The sequence below is a fragment of the Oncorhynchus mykiss genome, chromosome 27, assembly GCF_013265735.2.
Source record: "Oncorhynchus mykiss isolate Arlee chromosome 27, USDA_OmykA_1.1, whole genome shotgun sequence".
Lineage (NCBI taxonomy): Eukaryota > Metazoa > Chordata > Actinopteri > Salmoniformes > Salmonidae > Oncorhynchus > Oncorhynchus mykiss.
This window is the reverse complement of record NC_048591.1, coordinates 46763095-46784487: the sequence shown is the minus strand read 5'-3', so window position 1 is coordinate 46784487 and position 21393 is coordinate 46763095. Positions and strand designations below refer to the sequence as shown.

Here is a 21393-nt window from a genome sequence, read left to right as displayed (position 1 = left end):
TGCTGTGAATCTACTGCAACCCAGAGCCCCTTTCCTTCACCTGCAACTACGAGACAAAAGCCCAGGTTCCATTTATAAAACACCTCTCTCTTAAATATGGCTTCGTCCCTCCAGCTCATCTCCCAAAATCTCTCCTGTTTACAACCAGGATGACAGCAGGGTCTGTACTGGATACTACATAGTGTTGTAGTGTGACTGTACTGGGTACTACATAGTGTTGTAGTGTGGCTGAACTGGATACTACATAGTGTTGTAGTGTGGCTGTACTGGATACTACATAGTGTTGTAGTGTGACTGTACTGGATACTACATAGTGTTGTAGTGTGACTGTACTGGATACTACATAGTGTTGTAGTGTGGCTGTACTGGATACTACATAGTGTAGTGTGACATTACTGGATATTACATAGTGTTGTAGTGTGACTGTACTGGATACTACATAGTGTTGTAGTGTGGCTGTACTGGATACTACATAGTGTTGTAGTGTGGCTGTACTGGATACTACATAGTGTTGTAGTGTGACTGTACTGGACACTACATAGTGTTGTAGTGTGACTGTACTGGATACTACATAGTGTTGTAGTGTGGCTGTACTGGATACTACATAGTGTTGTAGTGTGACTGTACTGGATACTACATAGTGTTGTAGTGTGACTGTACTGGATACTACATAGTGTGACTGTACTGGATACTACATAGTGTTGTAGTGTGGCTGTACTGGATACTACATAGTGTTGTAGTGTGGCTGTACTGGTTACTACATAGTGTTGTAGTGTGGCTGTACTGGATACTACATAGTGTTGTAGTGTGACTGTACTGGATACTACATAGTGTTGTAGTGTGACTGTTCTGGATACTACATAGTGTTGTAGTGTGGCTGTACTGGATACTACATAGTGTTGTAGTGTGACTGTACTGGATACTACATAGTGTTGTAGTGTGACTGTACTGGATACTACATAGTGTTGTAGTGTGATTGTACTGGATACTACATAGTGTTGTAGTGTGACTGTACTGGATACTACATAGTGTTGTAGTGTGACTGTACTGGATACTACATAGTGTTGTAGTGTGGCTGTACTGGATACTACATAGTGTTGTAGTGTGGCTGTACTGGATACTACATAGTGTTGTAGTGTGACTGTACTGGATACTACATAGTGTTGTAGTGTGACTGTACTGGATACTACATAGTGTTGTAGTGTGACTGTACTGGGTACTACATAGTGTTGTAGTGTGACTGTACTGGATACTACATAGTGTTGTAGTGTGACTGTAGTGGATACTACATAGTGTTGTAGTGTGACTGTACTGGATACTACATAGTGTTGTAGTGTGACTGTACTGGATACTACATAGTGTTGTAGTGTGACTGTAGTGGATGTCATCTCCTGCACCAGACACTTCTTTCCAAACTGGGGAGGTTAGAGGTCATGGCACTGTCCTTACCAACCTCCTACACTCCGATCATGGTATCGTCCAGTGTGGTGGTTTCTTCTTTGAGGGACAGCTGCTGTCTATGTCCGGTTGGTCGATGGTTGTTGTTACCATAGCGTCGGGGGTGGGGCTCGTGTCTAAGCAGGAAGAGGCGGCGCGCGGCGGCGCGGTACTTCCTGGACATGAGGTTGTAGAGGACAGGGTTGATGGAGGCGCTGAGGTAACAGAGGACCATGGAGCCTATGTTGAAGTCCTGGCTCAGTTTTGCCTCCTCGTAGTCATCCACCTGGGCAAACAGGCTACGGCCGATATGATAGGGCAGCCAACAGATCACAAACGCCAGGACTACCATCACTGGTGGGGGATGAGGGAAGAATGAGAGAAATGAAACATTAATTTAACCTTTATTTAACCTTTATTTAACTAGACAAGTCAGTTAAGAACAAATTCTTATTTACAATGACGGCCTACAGAAAGAGAGAGAAAGAAAGAGAAAGAGAGAGAAAGAAAGAGAAAGAGAGAAAGAGAGAGAGAGAAAGAAAGAGAGAGAAATAGAGAGAGAGAGACAAAGATGATAGTGGTAGGGTTTGAGCTATGCAACCAAGTGGTTCCATAATAAAAGGTAAAAGGGCCCAGAACTGATCCTTGTGGTACACCATACATATTTGAACTTGAAAGTGATGGGACGATTTGTCATTTATATGAAAAAAATGGATACCTGTGGACTTAAAAACTTAAACCGTGCCTGTCCACAGATTCCAACAAGAGTTTCCAATCTCTCTAAATATATGCATGTGATGGTCAGACATTTCACTGAGATTGAGGAGCACTAGAGGGATATAAACTACTTGACCTAAAGTGGACACCTACGTGTCAAACATCTCATTACAAAATCATGGGCATTAATATGGAGTTCGTCCCCCCTCCTTCCAGCTATAACAACCTCCACACTTCTGGGAAGGTTTTCCAGTAGATGTTGGAACATTACTGCTATAACAGCCTCCACTCTTCTGGGAAGGCTTTCCACTAGATGTTGGAACATTACTGCTATAACAGCCCCCACTCTTCTGGGAAGGCTTCCCCACTAGATGTTGGAACATTGCTGCTATAACAGCCTCCACTCTCCTGGGAAGGCTTCCCCACTAGATGTTGGAACATTGCTGCTATAACAGCCTCCACTCTTCTGGGAAGGCTTCCCCACTAGATGTTGGAACATTGCTGCTATAACAGCCTCCACTCTTCTGGGAAGGCTTTCCACTAGATGTTGGTACATTGCTGCTATAACAGCCTCCACTCTTCTGGGAAGGCTTTCCACTAGATGTTGGTACATTGCTGCTATAACAGCCTCCACTCTTCTGGGAAGGCTTTCCACTAGATGTTGGAACGTTGCTGCGGTGCCTTGCTTCCATTCAGCCACAAGAACATCTAGAATGTCATTGTATGCTGTAGCGTTAAGATTTCCCTTCACTGGATCTAAGGAGCCCGAACCATGAAAAACAGCCCCAGACCATTATTCCTCCTCCACCAAACTTTACAGTTGGCACTATGCATTGGGACAGGTAGTGTTCTCCTGGCATCCACCAAACCCAGATAAGTCCTTCGGACTGCCAGATGATGAAGTGTGATTCATCACTCCAGAGAACACGTTTCCACTGCTCCAGAGCCTAATGGCGGCGAGCTTTACACCACTCCAGTCGATGCTTGGCATTGTTCATGGTGATCTTAGGCTTGTGTGCGGCTGCTCGGCCATGGAAACCCATTTCATGAAGCTCCCGACAAACAGTTGTTGTTCTGAAGTTGCTTCCAGAGCCAGTTTGGAACTCGGTAGTGAGAGTTGCAACTGAGGACAGCACTTTGCGGTCCCGTTCTGTGAGCTAGTGTGGTCTACCACTTCGTGGCTGAGTCATTATTGCTCTTAGACGTTTCCATACTTTTGCATATACAGTGTATGAGCTATGTGACAGCGGCTGTCATGTTACCTATACTCTGTTGGAAAGGCGGTGAATTAGAGCAACAAGGTCATGAAAATCCCCATTATCTCTGAATAATGAGTCCCTTTGATGACAATCCAATTTGGGGACTGAAAAAGTTGGCGACATGGTATCTGCCGTGCACTGTGGTTGTCTAGCTAATTCATATAGAAGCAGACACAGTAAATATTGACAGGCTATTAAATGAACACACGGGATTCACGATTCCATTAGAACACGACAGGACTACAAATCAAGGACTACAAATCAAGTTGATTGGCTACGTAGGCGATCAATGGACATCATTTATTCTCCTAAAACAGGCTTTTAGAGTCATTATTAGGTCACACGCGGTCTTTCTCCTTGCCGTGAACTGTTAATACCATCAGGGTTTTGTTCTGACATTAAAAAACGAACTTATACTACAGCATTGTTGAATGCTAATTTCTGATTGGCTTTAAGGGCATTCTAGAATGGACATTAAAACCAGTTATACCATGGTATTGTTGAATACTCGTTTCTGATTGGCTAGAAGGGCATTCTAGAATGGACATTAAAACCAGTTATACCATGGTATTGTTGAATACTCGAAACTGATTGGCTAGAAGGGCATTCTAGAATGGACATTAAAACCAGTTATACCATAGTATTGTTGAATACTCGTTTCTGATTGGCTAGAAGGGCATTCTAGAATGGACATTAAAACCAGTTATACCATGGTATTGTTGAATACTCGTTTCTGATTGGCTAGAAGGGCATTCTAGAATGGACATTAAAACCAGTTATACCATGGTATTGTTGAATACTCGTTTCTGATTGGCTAGAAGGGCATTCTAGAATGGACATTAAAACCAGTTATACCATGGTATTGTTGAATACTCGTTTCTGATTGGCTAGAAAGGCATTCTAGAATGGACATTAAAACCAGTTATACCATGGTATTGTTGAATACTCGCTTCTGATTGGCTTTAAGGGCATTCTAGAATGGACATTAAAACCAGTTATACAATGGTATTGTTGAATACTCGCTTCTGATTGGCTTTAAGGGCATTCTAAGTGATAATGCCAGAGAAGGCGTGTTTGGAGGATATATTGGCACGGTTTGCTGGCCCACGACTTCGTCACAGCCATGCCAATATATCCTCCAAACATCGACTTCGAGGGCATTATCACTTTTATACAACGGGTTACCAACATATTAAAATAATGATTAATTAATCTATACTATTTCTTCATCCTTCCACGAGATATAGTCCCGACACAAATCTAGGGTTGCTACCGAGGCCGACTGGTCCTTCTTTCTATCAGTTCGGTTACAAGAAACACGACCCGGTTGTTAAGTCTTTTCTGTTCTGTTTCTATGGACCCAGTCGTTCGTTTTGAAATGTTCCATATTGCCATGCTGGTTGACTACGTTATTAACCGTCGCCTGCCAACTACGGTTCATTTACAGTCACGTTAAAACAGCGCAGCCAGAACAGCAAAGCAACCCGATATTTTCTTTCAGGACTGTCATCTTGTGGAAGGATGAAATAATAGGAATAAATTCATCGAAATAAAGTTAATGGAAATATGTCCAGTATTGTATGAATATGTTGGTAATCCGTTGTATAAAAGTGATAATGCCCGAGATGGTTGGAGGATATATTAAGCATGGGGGTGTTGTTAAACCAAAAACCACATCGAAATAAACCATGGTACATTTTCATAGTAGATTTAAAAAGGCTATAGTTGCATTGTTACTTGGTCTGTGTTTGAGCTGCTTTCGAAAGCAGAAGTCTAATAGAAAACATTATTGGCATGGTTGAATTATTATATTTTCACAATAACAAACGAGGACGGATGGTTTGGTTAGATGAACTAGGAAGTCTGTTTGGTTACCACGGCAACTACCGTAGCGGTCTAGTCAACTTGCTAGCTACTTCAATGGTTGAACACATTTCTAGTAGCAAATGATGAACATATATCTCGTGTTATTAAATTATAGTCATGGTATAAAAAGAGATAATCAACCAGTGGCTTTTCTCTGGAAAATAATGCAGCTCCGCGTTCGGCCAGTTCCACTCCATCAAATCTAATGTATTTATATAGCCCTTCTTACATCAGCTGATATCTCAAAGTGCTGTACAGAAACCCAGACTAAAACCCCAAACAGCAAACAATGCAGGTGTAGAAGCACTGCTGGGCAAATCCTTCCCCATTACTAGTTTAACCAGCTGTTTTCAGCAACTGCTATTCTTTTCATTCGGTTGTTTTACTAGCAACAAACTGTTTAGCTAGCTTCTAGCCTAGTGTTTAATATTCAAAGTGATCTCGTCCTAATGGACAGTGTTGACGAGATGGCACACTATGCCAGGATGAATTTAACGTCATCAGCTCATTGTTATGGATGTGTCCAAATTAACGTCTGTGGAAAACAGCTTTAAACGAATCCAAATGCAGCTACTTTGCTGTTATTCTGGCTGCAGAGGTCGTGGCTGTGTTGATCCCTGACATAATTACATGCTGGAAATAGAAAACTATTTTTTGACTTCTTGACGGACAGCGTACGCACACTATGGAGACGGACTGTACACACACTATGGAGACAGACTGTACACACACTATGGAGACAGACTGTACGCACACTATGGAGACGGACTGTACACACTATGGAGACGGACTGTACACACTATGGAGACGGACTGTACACACTATGGAGACGGACTGTACACACTATGGAGACAGACTGTACACACACTATGGAGACGGACTGTACACACTATGGAGACGGACTGTACACACACTATGGAGACAGACTGTACACACACTATGGAGACGGACTGTACACACTATGGAGACGGACTGTACACACACTATGGAGACAGACTGTACACACACTATGGAGACAGACTGTACACACTATGGAGACGGACTGTACACACTATGGAGACAGACTGTACACACACTATGGAGACGGACTGTACACACTATGGAGACGGACTGTACACACTATGGAGACGGACTGTACACACTATGGAGACGGACTGTACACACTATGGAGACGGACTGTACACACTATGGAGACAGACTGTACACACACTATGGAGACGGACTGTACACACTATGGAGACAGACTGTACACACACTATGGAGACGGACTGTACACACTATGGAGACAGACTGTACACACACTATGGAGACGGACTGTACACACTATGGAGACGGACTGTACACACTATGGAGACGGACTGTACACACTATGGAGACGGACTGTACACACACTATGGAGACAGACTGTACACACACTATGGAGACGGACTGTACACACTATGGAGACGGACTGTACACACACTATGGAGACAGACTGTACACACACTATGGAGACAGACTGTACACACTATGGAGACGGACTGTACACACTATGGAGACAGACTGTACACACACTATGGAGACGGACTGTACACACTATGGAGACGGACTGTACACACTATGGAGACGGACTGTACACACTATGGAGACGGACTGTACACACTATGGAGACGGACTGTACACACTATGGAGACAGACTGTACACACACTATGGAGACGGACTGTACACACTATGGAGACAGACTGTACACACACTATGGAGACGGACTGTACACACTATGGAGACGGACTGTACACACACTATGGAGACGGACTGTACACACTATGGAGACGGACTGTACACACTATGGAGACGGACTGTACACACTATGGAGACGGACTGTACACACTATGGAGACAGACTGTACACACACTATGGAGATGGACTGTACACACTATGGAGACGGACTGTACACACTATGGAGACGGACTGTACACACACTATGGAGACAGACTGTACACACTATGGAGACGGACTGTACACACTATGGAGACGGACTGTACACACTATGGAGACGGACTGTACGCACACTATGGAGACGGACTGTACACACACTATGGAGACAGACTGTACACACTATGGAGACAGACTGTACACACTATGGAGACAGACTGTACACACTATGGAGACGGACTGTACACACTATGGAGACGGACTGTACACACTATGGAGACGGACTGTACGCACACTATGGAGACGGACTGTACACACACTATGGAGACAGACTGTACACACTATGGAGACGGACTGTACACACTATGGAGACGGACTGTACACACTATGGAGACAGACTGTACACACACTATGGAGACGGACTGTACACACACTATGGAGACGGACTGTACACACTATGGAGACAGACTGTACACACTATGGAGACAGACTGTACACACTATGGAGACAGACTGTACACACTATGGAGACAGACTGTACACACACTATGGAGACAGACTGTACACACACTATGGAGACAGACTGTACACACTATGGAGACAGACTGCACACACACTATGGAGACGGACTGTACACACTATGGAGACAGACTGTACACACTATGGAGACAGACTGTACACACACTATGGAGACAGACTGTACACACACTATGGAGACAGACTGTACACACTATGGAGACAGACTGTACACACTATGGAGACAGACTGTACACACTATGGAGACAGACTGTACACACACTATGGAGACAGACTGTACACACACTATGGAGACAGACTGTACACACTATGGAGACAGACTGTACACACTATGGAGACAGACTGTACACACTATGGAGACAGACTGTACACACTATGGAGACAGACTGTACACACTATGGAGACAGACTGTACACACACTATGGAGACAGACTGTACACACACTATGGAGACAGACTGTACACACTATGGAGACAGACTGTACACACTATGGAGACAGACTGTACACACTATGGAGACAGACTGTACACACTATGGAGACGGACTGTACACACACTATGGAGACAGACTGTACACACTATGGAGACAGACTGTACACACTATGGAGACAGACTGTACACACTATGGAGACAGACTGTACACACTATGGAGACGGACTGTACACACACTATGGAGACAGACTGTACACACTATGGAGACAGACTGTACACACTATGGAGACAGACTGTACACACTATGGAGACAGACTGTACACACTATGGAGACAGACTGTACACACTATGGAGACAGACTGTACACACTATGGAGACGGACTGTACACACTATGGAGACGGACTGTACACACTATGGAGACGGACTGTACACACTATGGAGACGGACTGTACACACACTATGGAGACGGACTGTACACACTATGGAGACAGACTGTACACACTATGGAGACAGACTGTACACACTATGGAGACAGACTGTACACACTATGGAGACAGACTGTACACACTATGGAGACAGACTGTACACACACTATGGAGACGGACTGTACACACTATGGAGACGGACTGTACACACTATGGAGACAGACTGTACACACTATGGAGACAGACTGTACACACTATGGAGACAGACTGTACACACTATGGAGACAGACTGTACACACTATGGAGACAGACTGTACACACTATGGAGACGGACTGTACACACTATGGAGACGGACCTAGAATTAATAGTATATTAAACCAAATGTAATATAAACTGTGATAATACTTATAACTGTAGTTAATATAATGTTTATTATAATAATAATGAATAAATAATTAATTCATAATAATAATAATAAATAATTAATTCATATAATGTTTAATGTATATGTTTCAAGTAGCATAATTTTCTCTTGTAGTCAAAGTCTTCAAAAACACTTGAAATGATGCCTATCCCCAGTACACTCACATTCTAGTATAAAAACAGAGGGTTATATCTTGACGGTCACTCACCCAGTATTTTGACGGTCTGTCTATGCGACCTCTTCCGGGCCATGGCGTTGGGACCCTGCAGGTCGTTCTTACTCTTCCACAGCGTCCGTCCAATGGAGCCGTACAGGAAAACCAGGCAGAACATGGGACAGAAGAAATACGTAGTGGAGACCCAGATCATTGTGTGCAGCTGCCCTGACCTGATGGCATAGTTGGTATGTTTACACTGTCTCGTACTGTAGTCCGGGTGTGTGTCGTTGTCATACTCCACACCTACCAGAAACAGCATGGGGGCAGCAGAGAGCAGAGCAAAAGTCCAGAGAGCCACAATGATGTACTGCACCCTGCGTTTGGTCACCACAACTTTAGCTCTGAGGGGGAAACAGATGGCCAGGTATCGCTCCATGCTGAGGGCGGTGATGTGGAGGATGGTGGCGTACGTACAGGCCTCATTGACGTAGTGAAACAGACGACACACCACCTCCCCAAACAACCAGGGGACGTACTTCCACAGACGGTAGAGGTCAAAGGGCAGGCAGAGGAAGATGAGGAGGTCGGACACAGCCATTGAGGACAGGTACAGGTTAGTGGTGGTCTTCATATCCTTGAAGCGCTAGGGGGAAGAAGAAGAACACGAATATTTAATTAATCCTTTCATCCTTAAAATTGCCGGTCCACTCCAGACCTGTCTGACATGTCGTCCTTCCCCCATTTCCTGGTTCTCTAACCCACTTCCTTACCTGGATGATGAGGATGGTCATGCTGTTTCCCAACACGCCGACCAGGAAGAGGAGGATACAGATGACGGTAACAGGGATGAGGGTGGAGGTGGGGAACAGAGAGCCTTCGTAGTGCGGGTCATCTATCTCCATGTTGTTCGCAGGCCGGGGGGGAGGGAGGAGCTCCGACTGGGGTCTGGACCACGGCATCAGGGCACCGGGAGAGACTGACTGGCTACAGGAGAGAGGAAAGGAGAGAGAGAGAGAGAGGGGGGAAAGGAGAGAGAGATAGAGAGGAAAGGAGAGAGAGAGAGGAAAGGAGAGAGAGAAAAGCGAGATGAGAGAGAGAGAGAGGACAAAAGAGAGAGAGAGGGAAGAGACAGGCAAAAAGACAGTCAGAGACAGACAAAGACAGACAGACAAGCAGCGAGACAGAGAGACAGGCAGAGAGAGAGACAGACAGTCAGAGACAGACAAAGACAGACAGACAAGCAGCGAGACAGAGAGACAAGCAGAGAGAGAGAGACAGACATTCAGAGACAGACAAAGACAGACACGCAGAGAGAGAGACAAAGACAGACACGCAGAGAGAGAGACAGACAGACAAGCAGCGAGGCAGAGAGACAGGCAGAGAGAGAGAGACATGCAGAGAGACAGGCAGAGAGAGACAGTCAGAGACAGACAAAGACAGAGACAGACTCAGAGAGAGAGAGAGAGAGACATGTCTTCCTAAGGAACAGGTCTCTGTTGAAAAACATATATTTTTAAATCTCAGCATGATTGATCAATACATTATTAATATTAAAACTCACCGGCATTATAAATCAACAAGTAATGAAAATGTGAAGAGGCCAAAACGGGATAAGAAAACCAACGATGAGATAATCTTCTTTACCTCTGAAGTGAATCCTCTTGTGTGTTCTATACTCTCTGGTCCTTAGAGTGGCTTCTCTGTCCCTGGTGCCGTGTGTGTAGAAGGGGAGAGAGGAGGTCTGAATTGAATCCTCTTGTGTGTTCTATACTCTCTGGTCCTTAGAGTGGCTTCTCTGTCCCTGGTGCCGTGTGTGTAGAAGGGGAGAGAGGAGGTCTGAAGTGAATCCTCTTGTGTGTTCTACACTCTCTGGTCCTTAGAGTGGGTTCTCTGTCCCTGGTGCCGTGTGTGTAGAAGGGAGAGAGGTCTGAAGTGAATCCTCTTGTGTGTTCTACACTCTCTGGTCCTTAGAGTGGGTTCTCCTCTGTCCCTGGTGCCGTGTGTGTAGAAGGAAGAGAGGTCTGAAGTGAATCCTCTTGTGTGTTCTACACTCTCTGGTGCCGTGTGTGTAGAAGGGGAGAGAGGAGTTCTGAAGTGAATCCTCTTGTGTGTTCTATACTCTCTGGTCCTTAGAGTGGGTTCTCTGTCCCTGGTGCCGTGTGTGTAGAAGGGAGAGAGGAGGTCTGAAGAGGGATGGAGCTCGATCACAACTCCTCCTCTGCAGGCAGAGTGACAGGGGCAGTTGCTGCATGTGTGTGTGTGTGTGTGTGTGTGTGTGTGTGTGTGTGTGTGTGTGTGTGTGTGTGTGTGTGTGTGTGTGTCAAATAATGAAGGGGCGGATGAGGGAGATGGAGAGAGGGAGGAGAGAGATGGGGGAAAGAGGGAGGAGAGAGATGAGAGAGATAGAGAGGGAGAGAGATGAGAGAGAAAGGGAGAGGGAGAGAGATGGAGAGAGGCAGAGATGGAGAGAGGCAGAGATGGAAAGAGGCAGAGATGGAGAGAGGCAGATATGGAGAGAGGCAGATATGGAGAGGGGGGCAGAGATGGAGAGGGGGGCAGAGATGGAGAGGGGGGCAGATATGGAAAGAGGCAGAGATGGAGAGAGGCAGAGATGGAGAGAGGCAGATATGGAGAGAGGCAGAGATGGAGAGAGGCAGAGATGGAGAGAGGCATATATGGAGAGAGGGCAGATATGGAGAGAGGCAGAGATGGAGAGAGGCAGAGATGGAGAGAGGCAGAGATGGAGAGAGGCAGAGATGGAGAGAGGCAGAGAGGCAGATATGGAGAGGGGGGCAGAGATGGAGAGGGGGGCAGAGATGGAGAGGGGGGCAGATATGGAGAGGGAGTGTTACGAATGTTTTATTTGGTTCAAATACTTAAATCATTAAAACAAACTTGAATGTTATTTTAACAGACTATAAAGTTAAAATATTGTACAAAAAAACTCAAGTGAACATGTCTTGATGAAAATGGAAAGGATAAATATATGCTTCATGAGAGCAACGATAACGTCTGTATGAAAACGACAGTGAGTGATGTGTGTTTGGTGAACTGTCCGTCTGTATTGGTTGGTGTTACTAGAATCTATTTGGGGAGGCTGAATGAAAAATGGGACAAATTAAGTAGGCACACATCTTCACCGGGGCCTCGTAGGCACACATCTTCACCGGGGCCTCGTAGGCACACATCTTCACCGGGGCCTCGTAGGCACACATCTTCACCGGGGCCTCGTAGACACACATCTTCACCGGGGCCTCGTAGGCACACATCTTCACCGGGGCCTCGTAGACACACATCTTCACCGGGGCCTCGTAGGCACACATCTTCACCGGGGCCTCGTAGACACACATCTTCACCGGGGCCTCGTAGGCACACATCTTCACCGGGGCCTCGTAGACACACATCTTCACCGGGGCCTCGTAGACACACATCTTCACCGGGGCCTCGTAGACACACATCTTCACCGGGGCCTCGTAGACACACATCTTCACCGGGGCCTCGTGGACACATATCTTCACCGGGGCCTCGTGGACACATATCTTCACCGGGGCCTCGTAGACACACATCTTCACCGGGGCCTCGTAGGCACACATCTTCACCGGGGCCTCGTAGACACACATCTTCACCGGGGCCTCGTAGGCACACATTTTCACCGGGGCCTCGTAGACACACATCTTCACCGGGGCCTCGTAGACACACATCTTCACCGGGGCCTCGTAGACACACATCTTCACCGGGGCCTCGTAGACACACATCTTCACCGGGCCTCGTAGGCACACATCTTCACCGGGGCCTCATAGACACACATCTTCACCGGGGCCTCGTAGACACATATCTTCACCGGGGCCTCGTAGACACACATCTTCACCGGGGCCTCGTAGACACACATCTTCACCGGGGCCTCGTAGACACATATCTTCACCGGGGCCTCGTAGGCACACATCTTCACCGGGGCCTCGTAGGAACACATCTTCACCGGGGCCTCGTAGACACACATCTTCACCGGGGCCTCGTAGACACACATCTTCACCGGGGCCTCGTAGACACACATCTTCACCGGGGCCTCGTAGGCACACATCTTCACCGGGGCCTCGTAGACACACATCTTCACCGGGGCCTCGTAGGCACACATCTTCACCGGGGCCTCGTAGACACATATCTTCACCGGGGCCTCGTAGACACATATCTTCACCGGGGCCTCGTAGACACATATCTTCACCGGGGCCTCGTAGGCACACATCTTCACCGGGGCCTCGTAGACACACATCTTCACCGGGGCCTCGTAGACACACATCTTCACCGGGGCCTCGTAGACACACATCTTCACCGGGGCCTCGTAGGCACACATCTTCACCGGGGCCTCGTGGACACACAGCTTCACCGGGGCCTCGTAGACACACATCTTCACCGGGGCCTCGTAGACACACATCTTCACCGGGGCCTCGTAGACACGTGAGAAGAACCCAGGCTGCGGACCCAATAGCATCCTCTTCTGTGTACCTGCTATTTTGCATGCGTCCACAACATGTACCAACAGGTATGACGCAACCAGTCATTTCAGCGGCAGGAAATGATCAGTCAAAGCTGATGGAACGTAACATATGAGGAAAAACAATACGATGGAAGGGCATGGGGAGAGCACCAGGACCAATCAGATGGAAGGGCCTGAGGAGAGCACCAGGACCAATCAGATGGAAGGGCATGAGGAGAGCACCAGGACCAATCAGATGGAAGGGCATGGGGAGAGCACCAGGACCAATCAGATGGAAGGGCATGGGGAGAGCACCAGGACCAATCAGATGGAAGGGCATGGGGAGAGCACCAGGACCAATCAGATGGAAGGGCCTGAGGAGAGCACCAGGACCAATCAGATGGAAGGGTATGAGGAGAGCACCAGGACCAATCAGATGGAAGGGCATGGGGAGAGCACCAGGACCAATCAGATGGAAGGGCATGGGGAGAGCACCAGGACCAATCAGATGGAAGGGCATGGGGAGAGCACCAGGACCAATCAGATGGAAGGGCATGGGGAGAGCACCAGGACCAATCAGATGGAAGGGCATGGGGAGAGCACCAGGACCAATCAGATGGAAGGGCATGGGGAGAGCACCAGGACCAATCAGATGGAAGGGCATGGGGAGAGCACCAGGGCCAATCAGATGGAAGGGCATGGGGAGAGCACCAGGACCAATCAGATGGAAGGGCATGGGGAGAGCACCAGGACCAATCAGATGGAAGGGCATGGGGAGAGCACCAGGACCAATCAGATGGAAGGGCCTGAGGAGAGCACCAGAACCAATCAGATGGAAGGGCATGAGGAGAGCACCAGGACCAATCAGATGGAAGGGCATGGGGAGAGCACCAGGACCAATCAGATGGAAGGGCATGGGGAGAGCACCAGGACCAATCAGATGGAAGGGCATGGGGAGAGCACCAGGACCAATCAGATGGAAGGGCATGGGGAGAGCACCAGGACCAATCAGATGGAAGGGCATGGGGAGAGCACCAGGACCAATCAGATGGAAGGGCATGGGGAGAGCACCAGGACCAATCAGATGGAAGGGCATGGGGAGAGCACCAGGACCAATCAGATGGAAGGGCATGGGGAGAGCACCAGGGCCAATCAGATGGAAGGGCCTGAGGAGAGCACCAGGACCAATCAGATGGAAGGGCATGGGGAGAGCACCAGGACCAATCAGATGGAAGGGCATGGGGAGAGCACCAGGACCAATCAGATGGAAGGGCATGGGGAGAGCACCAGGACCAATCAGATGGAAGGGCATGGGGAGAGCACCAGGACCAATCAGATGGAAGGGCATGGGGAGAGCACCAGGACCAATCAGATGGAAGGGCATGGGGAGAGCACCAGGGCCAATCAGATGGAAGGGCATGGGGAGAGCACCAGGACCAATCAGATGGAAGGGCATGGGGAGAGCACCAGGACCAATCAGATGGAAGGGCATGGGGAGAGCACCAGGACCAATCAGATGGAAGGGCCTGAGGAGAGCACCAGAACCAATCAGATGGAAGGGCATGAGGAGAGCACCAGGACCAATCAGATGGAAGGGCATGGGGAGAGCACCAGGACCAATCAGATGGAAGGGCATGGGGAGAGCACCAGGACCAATCAGATGGAAGGGCATGGGGAGAGCACCAGGACCAATCAGATGGAAGGGCATGGGGAGAGCACCAGGACCAATCAGATGGAAGGGCATGGGGAGAGCACCAGGACCAATCAGATGGAAGGGCATGGGGAGAGCACCAGGACCAATCAGATGGAAGGGCATGGGGAGAGCACCAGGGCCAATCAGATGGAAGGGCATGGGGAGAGCACCAGGACCAATCAGATGGAAGGGCATGGGGAGAGCACCAGGACCAATCAGATGGAAGGGCATGGGGAGAGCACCAGGACCAATCAGATGGAAGGGCATGGGGAGAGCACCAGGGCCAATCAGATGGAAGGGCATGGGGAGAGCACCAGGACCAATCAGATGGAAGGGCATGGGGAGAGCACCAGGACCAATCAGATGGAAGGGCATGGGGAGAGCACCAGGACCAATCAGATGGAAGGGCATGGGGAGAGCACCAGGACCAATCAGATGGAAGGGCATGGGGAGAGCCTCAGGACCAATCAAATAGCAGCTCATACACTCCCAGCAGCTTTTGATTCTTAAAGGGAATATATTACAACCAGGAACACAGCTTTATGAACAGGGCCATGCAACACAGCTACAACCAGGAACACAGTTACAACCAGGAACACAGCTTTATGAACAGGGCCATGCAACACAGTTACAACCAGGAACACAGCTTTATGAACAGGGCCATGCAACACAGTTACAACCAGGAACACAGCTTTATGAACAGGGCCATGCAACACAGCTACAACCAGGAACACAGTTACAACCAGCAACACAGCTTTATGAACAGGGCCATGCAACACAGCTACAACCAGGAACACAGTTACAACCAGCAACACAGCTTTATGAACAGAGCCATGCAACACAGCTACAACCAGCAACACAGCTTTATGAACAGAGCCATGCAACACAGCTACAACCAGGAACACAGCTACAACCAGCAACACAGCTTTATGAACAGGGCCATGCAACACAGTTACAACCAGGAACACAGCTTTATGAACAGGGCCATGCAACACAGTTACAACCAGGAACACAGCTACAACCAGCAACACAGCTTTATGAACAGGGCCATGCAACACAGTTACAACCAGGAACACAGCTACAACCAGCAACACAGCTACAACCAGGAACACAGCTACAACCAGGAACACAGCTTTATGAACAGGGCCATGCAACACAGTTACAACCAGGAACACAGCTACAACCAGCAACACAGTTACAACCAGGAACACAGCTTTATGAACAGGGCCATGCAACACAGTTACAACCAGCAACACAGCTACAACCAGCAACACAGCTACAACCAGGAACACAGCTACAACCAGGAACACAGCTTTATGAACAGGGCCATGCAACACAGTTACAACCAGGAACACAGTTACAACCAGGAACACAGCTTGATGAACAGGGTCATGCAACACAGTTACAACCAGGAACACAGCTACAACCAGGAACACAGCTTTATGAACAGGGCCATGCAACACAGCTACAACCAGCAACACAGTTACAACCAGCAACACAGTTACAACCAGCAACACAGCTTTATGAACAGGGCCATGCAACAACGTTACAACCAGGAACACAGCTACAACCAGGAACACAGCTTTATGAACAGGGCCATGCAACACAGCTACAACCAGCAACACAGTTACAACCAGCAACACAGCTACAACCAGCAACACAGCTACAACCAGCAACACAGCTACAACCAGCAACACTGCTACAACCAGGAACACAGCTACAACCAGGAACACAGCTTTATGAACAGGGCCATACAACACAGTTACAACCAGGAACACAGCTTTATGAACAGGGCCATGCAACACAGTTACAACCAGCAACACAGCTACAACCAGCAACACAGCTACAACCAGGAACACAGCTACAACCAGGAACACAGCTTTATGAACAGGGCCATGCAACAACGTTACAACCAGGAACACAGCTACAACCAGGAACACAGCTTTATGAACAGGGCCATGCAACACAGCTACAACCAGCAACACAGTTACAACCAGCAACACAGCTACAACCAGCAACAGAGCTACAACCAGGAACACAGCTACAACCAGGAACACAGCTTTATGAACAGGGCCATGCAACACAGTACAACCAGGAACACAGTAACAACCAGAAACACAGTTAAAACCAGCAACACAGCTACAACCAGCAACACAGTTACAACCAGCAACACTGCTACAACCAGGAACACAGCTTTATGAACAGGGCCATGCAACACAGTACAACCAGGAACACAGTAACAACCAGCAACACAGTTAAAACCAGCAACACAGCTACAACCAGCAACACAGTTACAACCAGCAACACTGCTACAACCAGCAACACAGCTACAACCAGGAACACAGTTACAACCAGCAACACAGCAACAACCAGGAACACAGCTTTATGAACGGGGCCATGCAACACAGCTACAACCAGCAACACAGCTACAACCAGGAACACAGTTACAACCAGCAACACAGCAACAACCAGGAACACAGCTTTATGAACGGGGCCATGCAACACAGTTTGTTCTCTCTCTTCTGACCCCCCCCCCCCCGTCTAGTTTCAGGTTGGCATTTTGCCATGTTTGTGGGTGTCCCCACACAACCCCCATGACTCCTAGCTTGTCACTGACCTCACTAGTTGACCAGGAATGACTCTCCAGGGGGAAGGATTCTGTTTCTCCGCTCGACAGGCCGGACCCCCCCCCACCTCTTCGACAGGTCGAACGTGTTTGTCCCTTTCCCCCAAAACCTCTCCCCTTCATCACTCCATAAACAGAGGAATGAATGAACGTGTGTGTTGTCCATGTCTCCCTGGCTAGGCTAACACAACCATCATGTCTCCCTGGCTAGGCTAACACAACCATCATGTCTCCCTGGCTCGGCTTACACAGCTATGATGTCTCCCTAGCTCGGCTTACACAACCATCATGTCTCCCTGGCTAGGCTTACACAACTATGATGTCTCCCTGGCTAGGCTAACACAACCATCATGTCTCCCTGGCTAAGCTAACACAACCATCATGTCTCCCTGGCTAGGCTAACACAACCATCATGTCTCCCTGGCTAGGCTAACACAACCATCATGTCTCCCTGGCTCGGCTAACACAACCATCATGTCTCCCTGGCTCGGCTAACACAACCATCATGTCTCCCTGGCTAGGCTAACACAACCATCATGTCTCCCTGGCTAGGCTAACACAACCATCATGTCTCCCTGGCTCGGCTAACACAACCATCATGTCTCCCTGGCTAGGCTAACACAACCATCATGTCTCCCTGGCTCGGCTTGAGCCTTTTCTCCGTGTGTCCTCTGCTAATCGACTGTCAGGGGAATGTGTGATGTGTCACGATATCTTTACCGCATAAATGATGTACGCGTGTCATTTATTTGCCACATTAAGTAGTTACAAGGCTAATTTGAACACAGATCTTTGTCTTTCCCCTCATTGCTAATTTTCTAACGAGACATCTCTCAAAAAGCCATTAAAATGGCCACTGTGTACTCGGTAGCAGAACAGAACTGCTGACTTATCAGGTGGCAGATGTTCGCATTGGGACATGTGTGAAGATGTGTCGTAGCTGGCTGGAGCATGACCGAAAAGCAGCATCGGCATCCCCAACTCCTAGGGGTGGACTAGGATGGACAAAGGGAAGTTTGGGCAAATCGCCAGATGGGCCGGTCCATTCTAAGCCCAGTGGGCCGGTCTTCATTGGTGTTTAATAAACAGGGGGTGTGGAAAGGGAGAAACGGGGGGCGCTTTGAGGTGATAAAAAGGCTTGAGAGTCAGAAATACCTGGGACAATTTCTGATCCCAGTCAGACCCCGGCCAACTCACTTCCCTAAACTGCTCCTAGTGTCAGTCTTTGGCCCCAGGTACAGTCATCGTGTTCTTTACGACAGACTAGTCAAAGGGGAGAATCTGTAAACGTGTGGAGGTTTTTAAAACCTTCTGTTCTGACCACTCCAAAACAACCTGCCAAACAGTTTAAAAGCTCTTCCCTTCCAGGCCCCCCCCCCCCGCAAAAAAACCCTCCACGACAGTTCCTGTATCATTTAACACAGTTTCCCCCAACCAGCGGGTACTAAGACCACTGGGGGTACCTAGTCTAGCCACAGTGGGTACATGGGAAGACTCATGAGATCATAGGCTTACTGGTAAAATGTGCAAGATGGGGTACTTCAGGGGTACTCTGTGGGCCAAGTAAAATGTACTTGGTGGTAATTTACCTGAAAAAGGATGGGAACTACTGCATGAATAAAATATATTTGCCTTTTCTCAGTCAGCCTTATAAAAGGGGCACTCTGCAGTACAAACAATAACAAAAGATACACCCTGCCACTGTTTTGGTTAAAAAGCTGAGCGATGGGTCAGGAGAAATGTAACCACTGACGATCCATTTACATTATTGTTTTAATCATGTTTTCAATATGTTGCTATACAGAGCCTGTTTACAATTAGCAAAACAAGCTTGTCCTTTGGGTTCTGATGGGGTAGGACAGTTGAGGCATTTATAAGTTATATTTTTCAAGAATCATGGGTAACACAGTCAGGTACAAAATTGGCACCCTTGATAAACAATAAAAATACTATAAAATACACATTGTATGCTCCAAAAATGTTGGAAATTGTATTATTTTATGACAAATACAATTGCTCAGATTTTTTTATTTTTTTATCTTAACAAGTATAATTTAAAAAAAAAAGATTAGCAATATCCTAATACTGGGAAGATTAGCCCTTTCCAATGTTTTATAGACGTTGGGAGAAATCTTAAGACCATTCCTCCATTCAGGATCCAGATCCTCGATATCCTTTGGACTGACCTCTTCAATTACCCTACCCCCCCCCCCGCCCTACCCTTTACACTGTGTTACAGGTTGTAAGTGCGTTGCACGGCCCTACTCTTTACACTGTGTTACAGGTTGTAAGTGCGTTGCATGCCTCAGGACCACTTGGCCGTCCCCAGTCCACCTGGTCGTGCTGCTGATCCAGGTCTCTCTCTCTGTTAACGTTGCCAAAGCAAGTGAAGTAGATCATAAAGTGAAATAAATCAACTGCAAACATTACTCAAAAAGTTCCAAAAGAATAAAGACATTTCAAAATGTTATATTACAGTGCCTTGCGAAAGTATTCGGCCCCCTGGAACTTTGCGACCTTTTGCCACATTTCAGGCTTCAAACATAAAGATATAAAACTGTATTTTTTTGTGAAGAATCACCAACAAGTGGGACACAATCATGAAGTGGAACGACATTTATTGGACATTTCAAACTTTTTTAACAAGCTTTAAACATCCCAAGGAGCACTGTGCAAGCAATAATATTGAAATGGAAGGAGTATCAGACCACTACAAATCTACCAAGACCTGGCCGTCCCTCTAAACTTTCAGCTCATACAAGGAGAAGACTGATCAGAGATGCAGCCAAGAGGCCCATGATCACTCTGGATGAACTGCAGAGATCTACAGCTGAGGTGGGAGACTCTGTCCATAGGACAACAATCAGTCGTATATTGCACAAATCTGGCCTTTATGGAAGAGTGGCAAAAAGAAAGACATTTCTTAAAGATATCCATAAAAAGTGCCGTTTAAAGTTTGCCACAAGCCACCTGGGAAACACACCAAACATGTGGAAGAAGGTGCTATGGTCAGATGAAACCAAAATTGAACTTTTAGGCAACAATGCAAAACGTTATGTTTGGCGTAAAAGCAACACAGCTCATCACCCTGAACACACCATCCCCACTGTCAAACATGGTGGTGGCAGCATCATGGTTTGGGCCTGCTTTTCTTCAGCAGGGACAGGGAAGATGGTTAAAATTGATGGGAAGATGGATGGAGCCAAATACAGGACCATTCTGGAAGAAAACCTGATGGAGTCTGCAAAAGACCTGAGACTGGGACAGAGATTTGTCTTCCAACAAGACAATGATCCAAAACATAAAGCAAAATCTACAATGGAATGGTTCAAAAATAAACATATCCAGGTGTTAGAATGGCCAAGTCAAAGTCCCAGACCTGAATCCAATCGAGAATTTGTGGAAAGAACTGAAAACTGCTGTTCACAAATGCTCTC

The 21393-nt window shown here is 47.4% G+C and overlaps 2 protein-coding genes across 2 annotated transcripts; one reads left to right on the top strand and one right to left on the bottom strand.

Annotated features, from left to right (window-relative positions):
* Positions 1-1456: 1456 nt before the first annotated feature.
* Positions 1457-10076, bottom strand: mlnr (motilin receptor). Its single transcript, XM_021588563.2, has 3 exons — positions 9937-10076; positions 9218-9809; positions 1457-1791 (listed from the first exon to the last, which is right to left on the bottom strand). The coding sequence occupies exons 1-3, from the start codon at positions 10066-10068 to the stop codon at positions 1457-1459; spliced, it is 1059 nt and encodes a 352-aa protein (XP_021444238.2). The 5' UTR covers positions 10069-10076.
* Positions 10077-13785: 3709 nt separating this feature from the next.
* On the top strand, positions 13786-15840 carry LOC118944689 (repetin-like). Its single transcript, XM_036965047.1, has one exon. It carries the CDS (start codon positions 13786-13788, stop codon positions 15838-15840), a length of 2055 nt encoding a protein of 684 aa, XP_036820942.1.
* Positions 15841-21393: the final 5553 nt, after the last annotated feature.

What these genes read in the sequence shown, in the direction of transcription:
- mlnr (XM_021588563.2), bottom strand. Translation starts at nt 10,068, where the DNA reads ATGGAGATAGATGACCCGCACTACGAAGGCTCTCTGTTCCCCACCTCC. An exon ending in TGACCATCCTCATCATCCAG is followed by an intron (nt 9,810 to 9,936) that starts GTAAGGAAGTGG and finishes TCTTCCCCCTAG; the next exon opens with CGCTTCAAGGATATGAAGAC. An exon ending in ACAGACCGTCAAAATACTGG is followed by an intron (nt 1,792 to 9,217) that starts GTGAGTGACCGT and finishes ATCCCCCACCAG; the next exon opens with TGATGGTAGTCCTGGCGTTT.
- LOC118944689 (XM_036965047.1), top strand. Translation starts at nt 13,786, where the DNA reads ATGGAAGGGCATGGGGAGAGCACCAGGACCAATCAGATGGAAGGGCCT.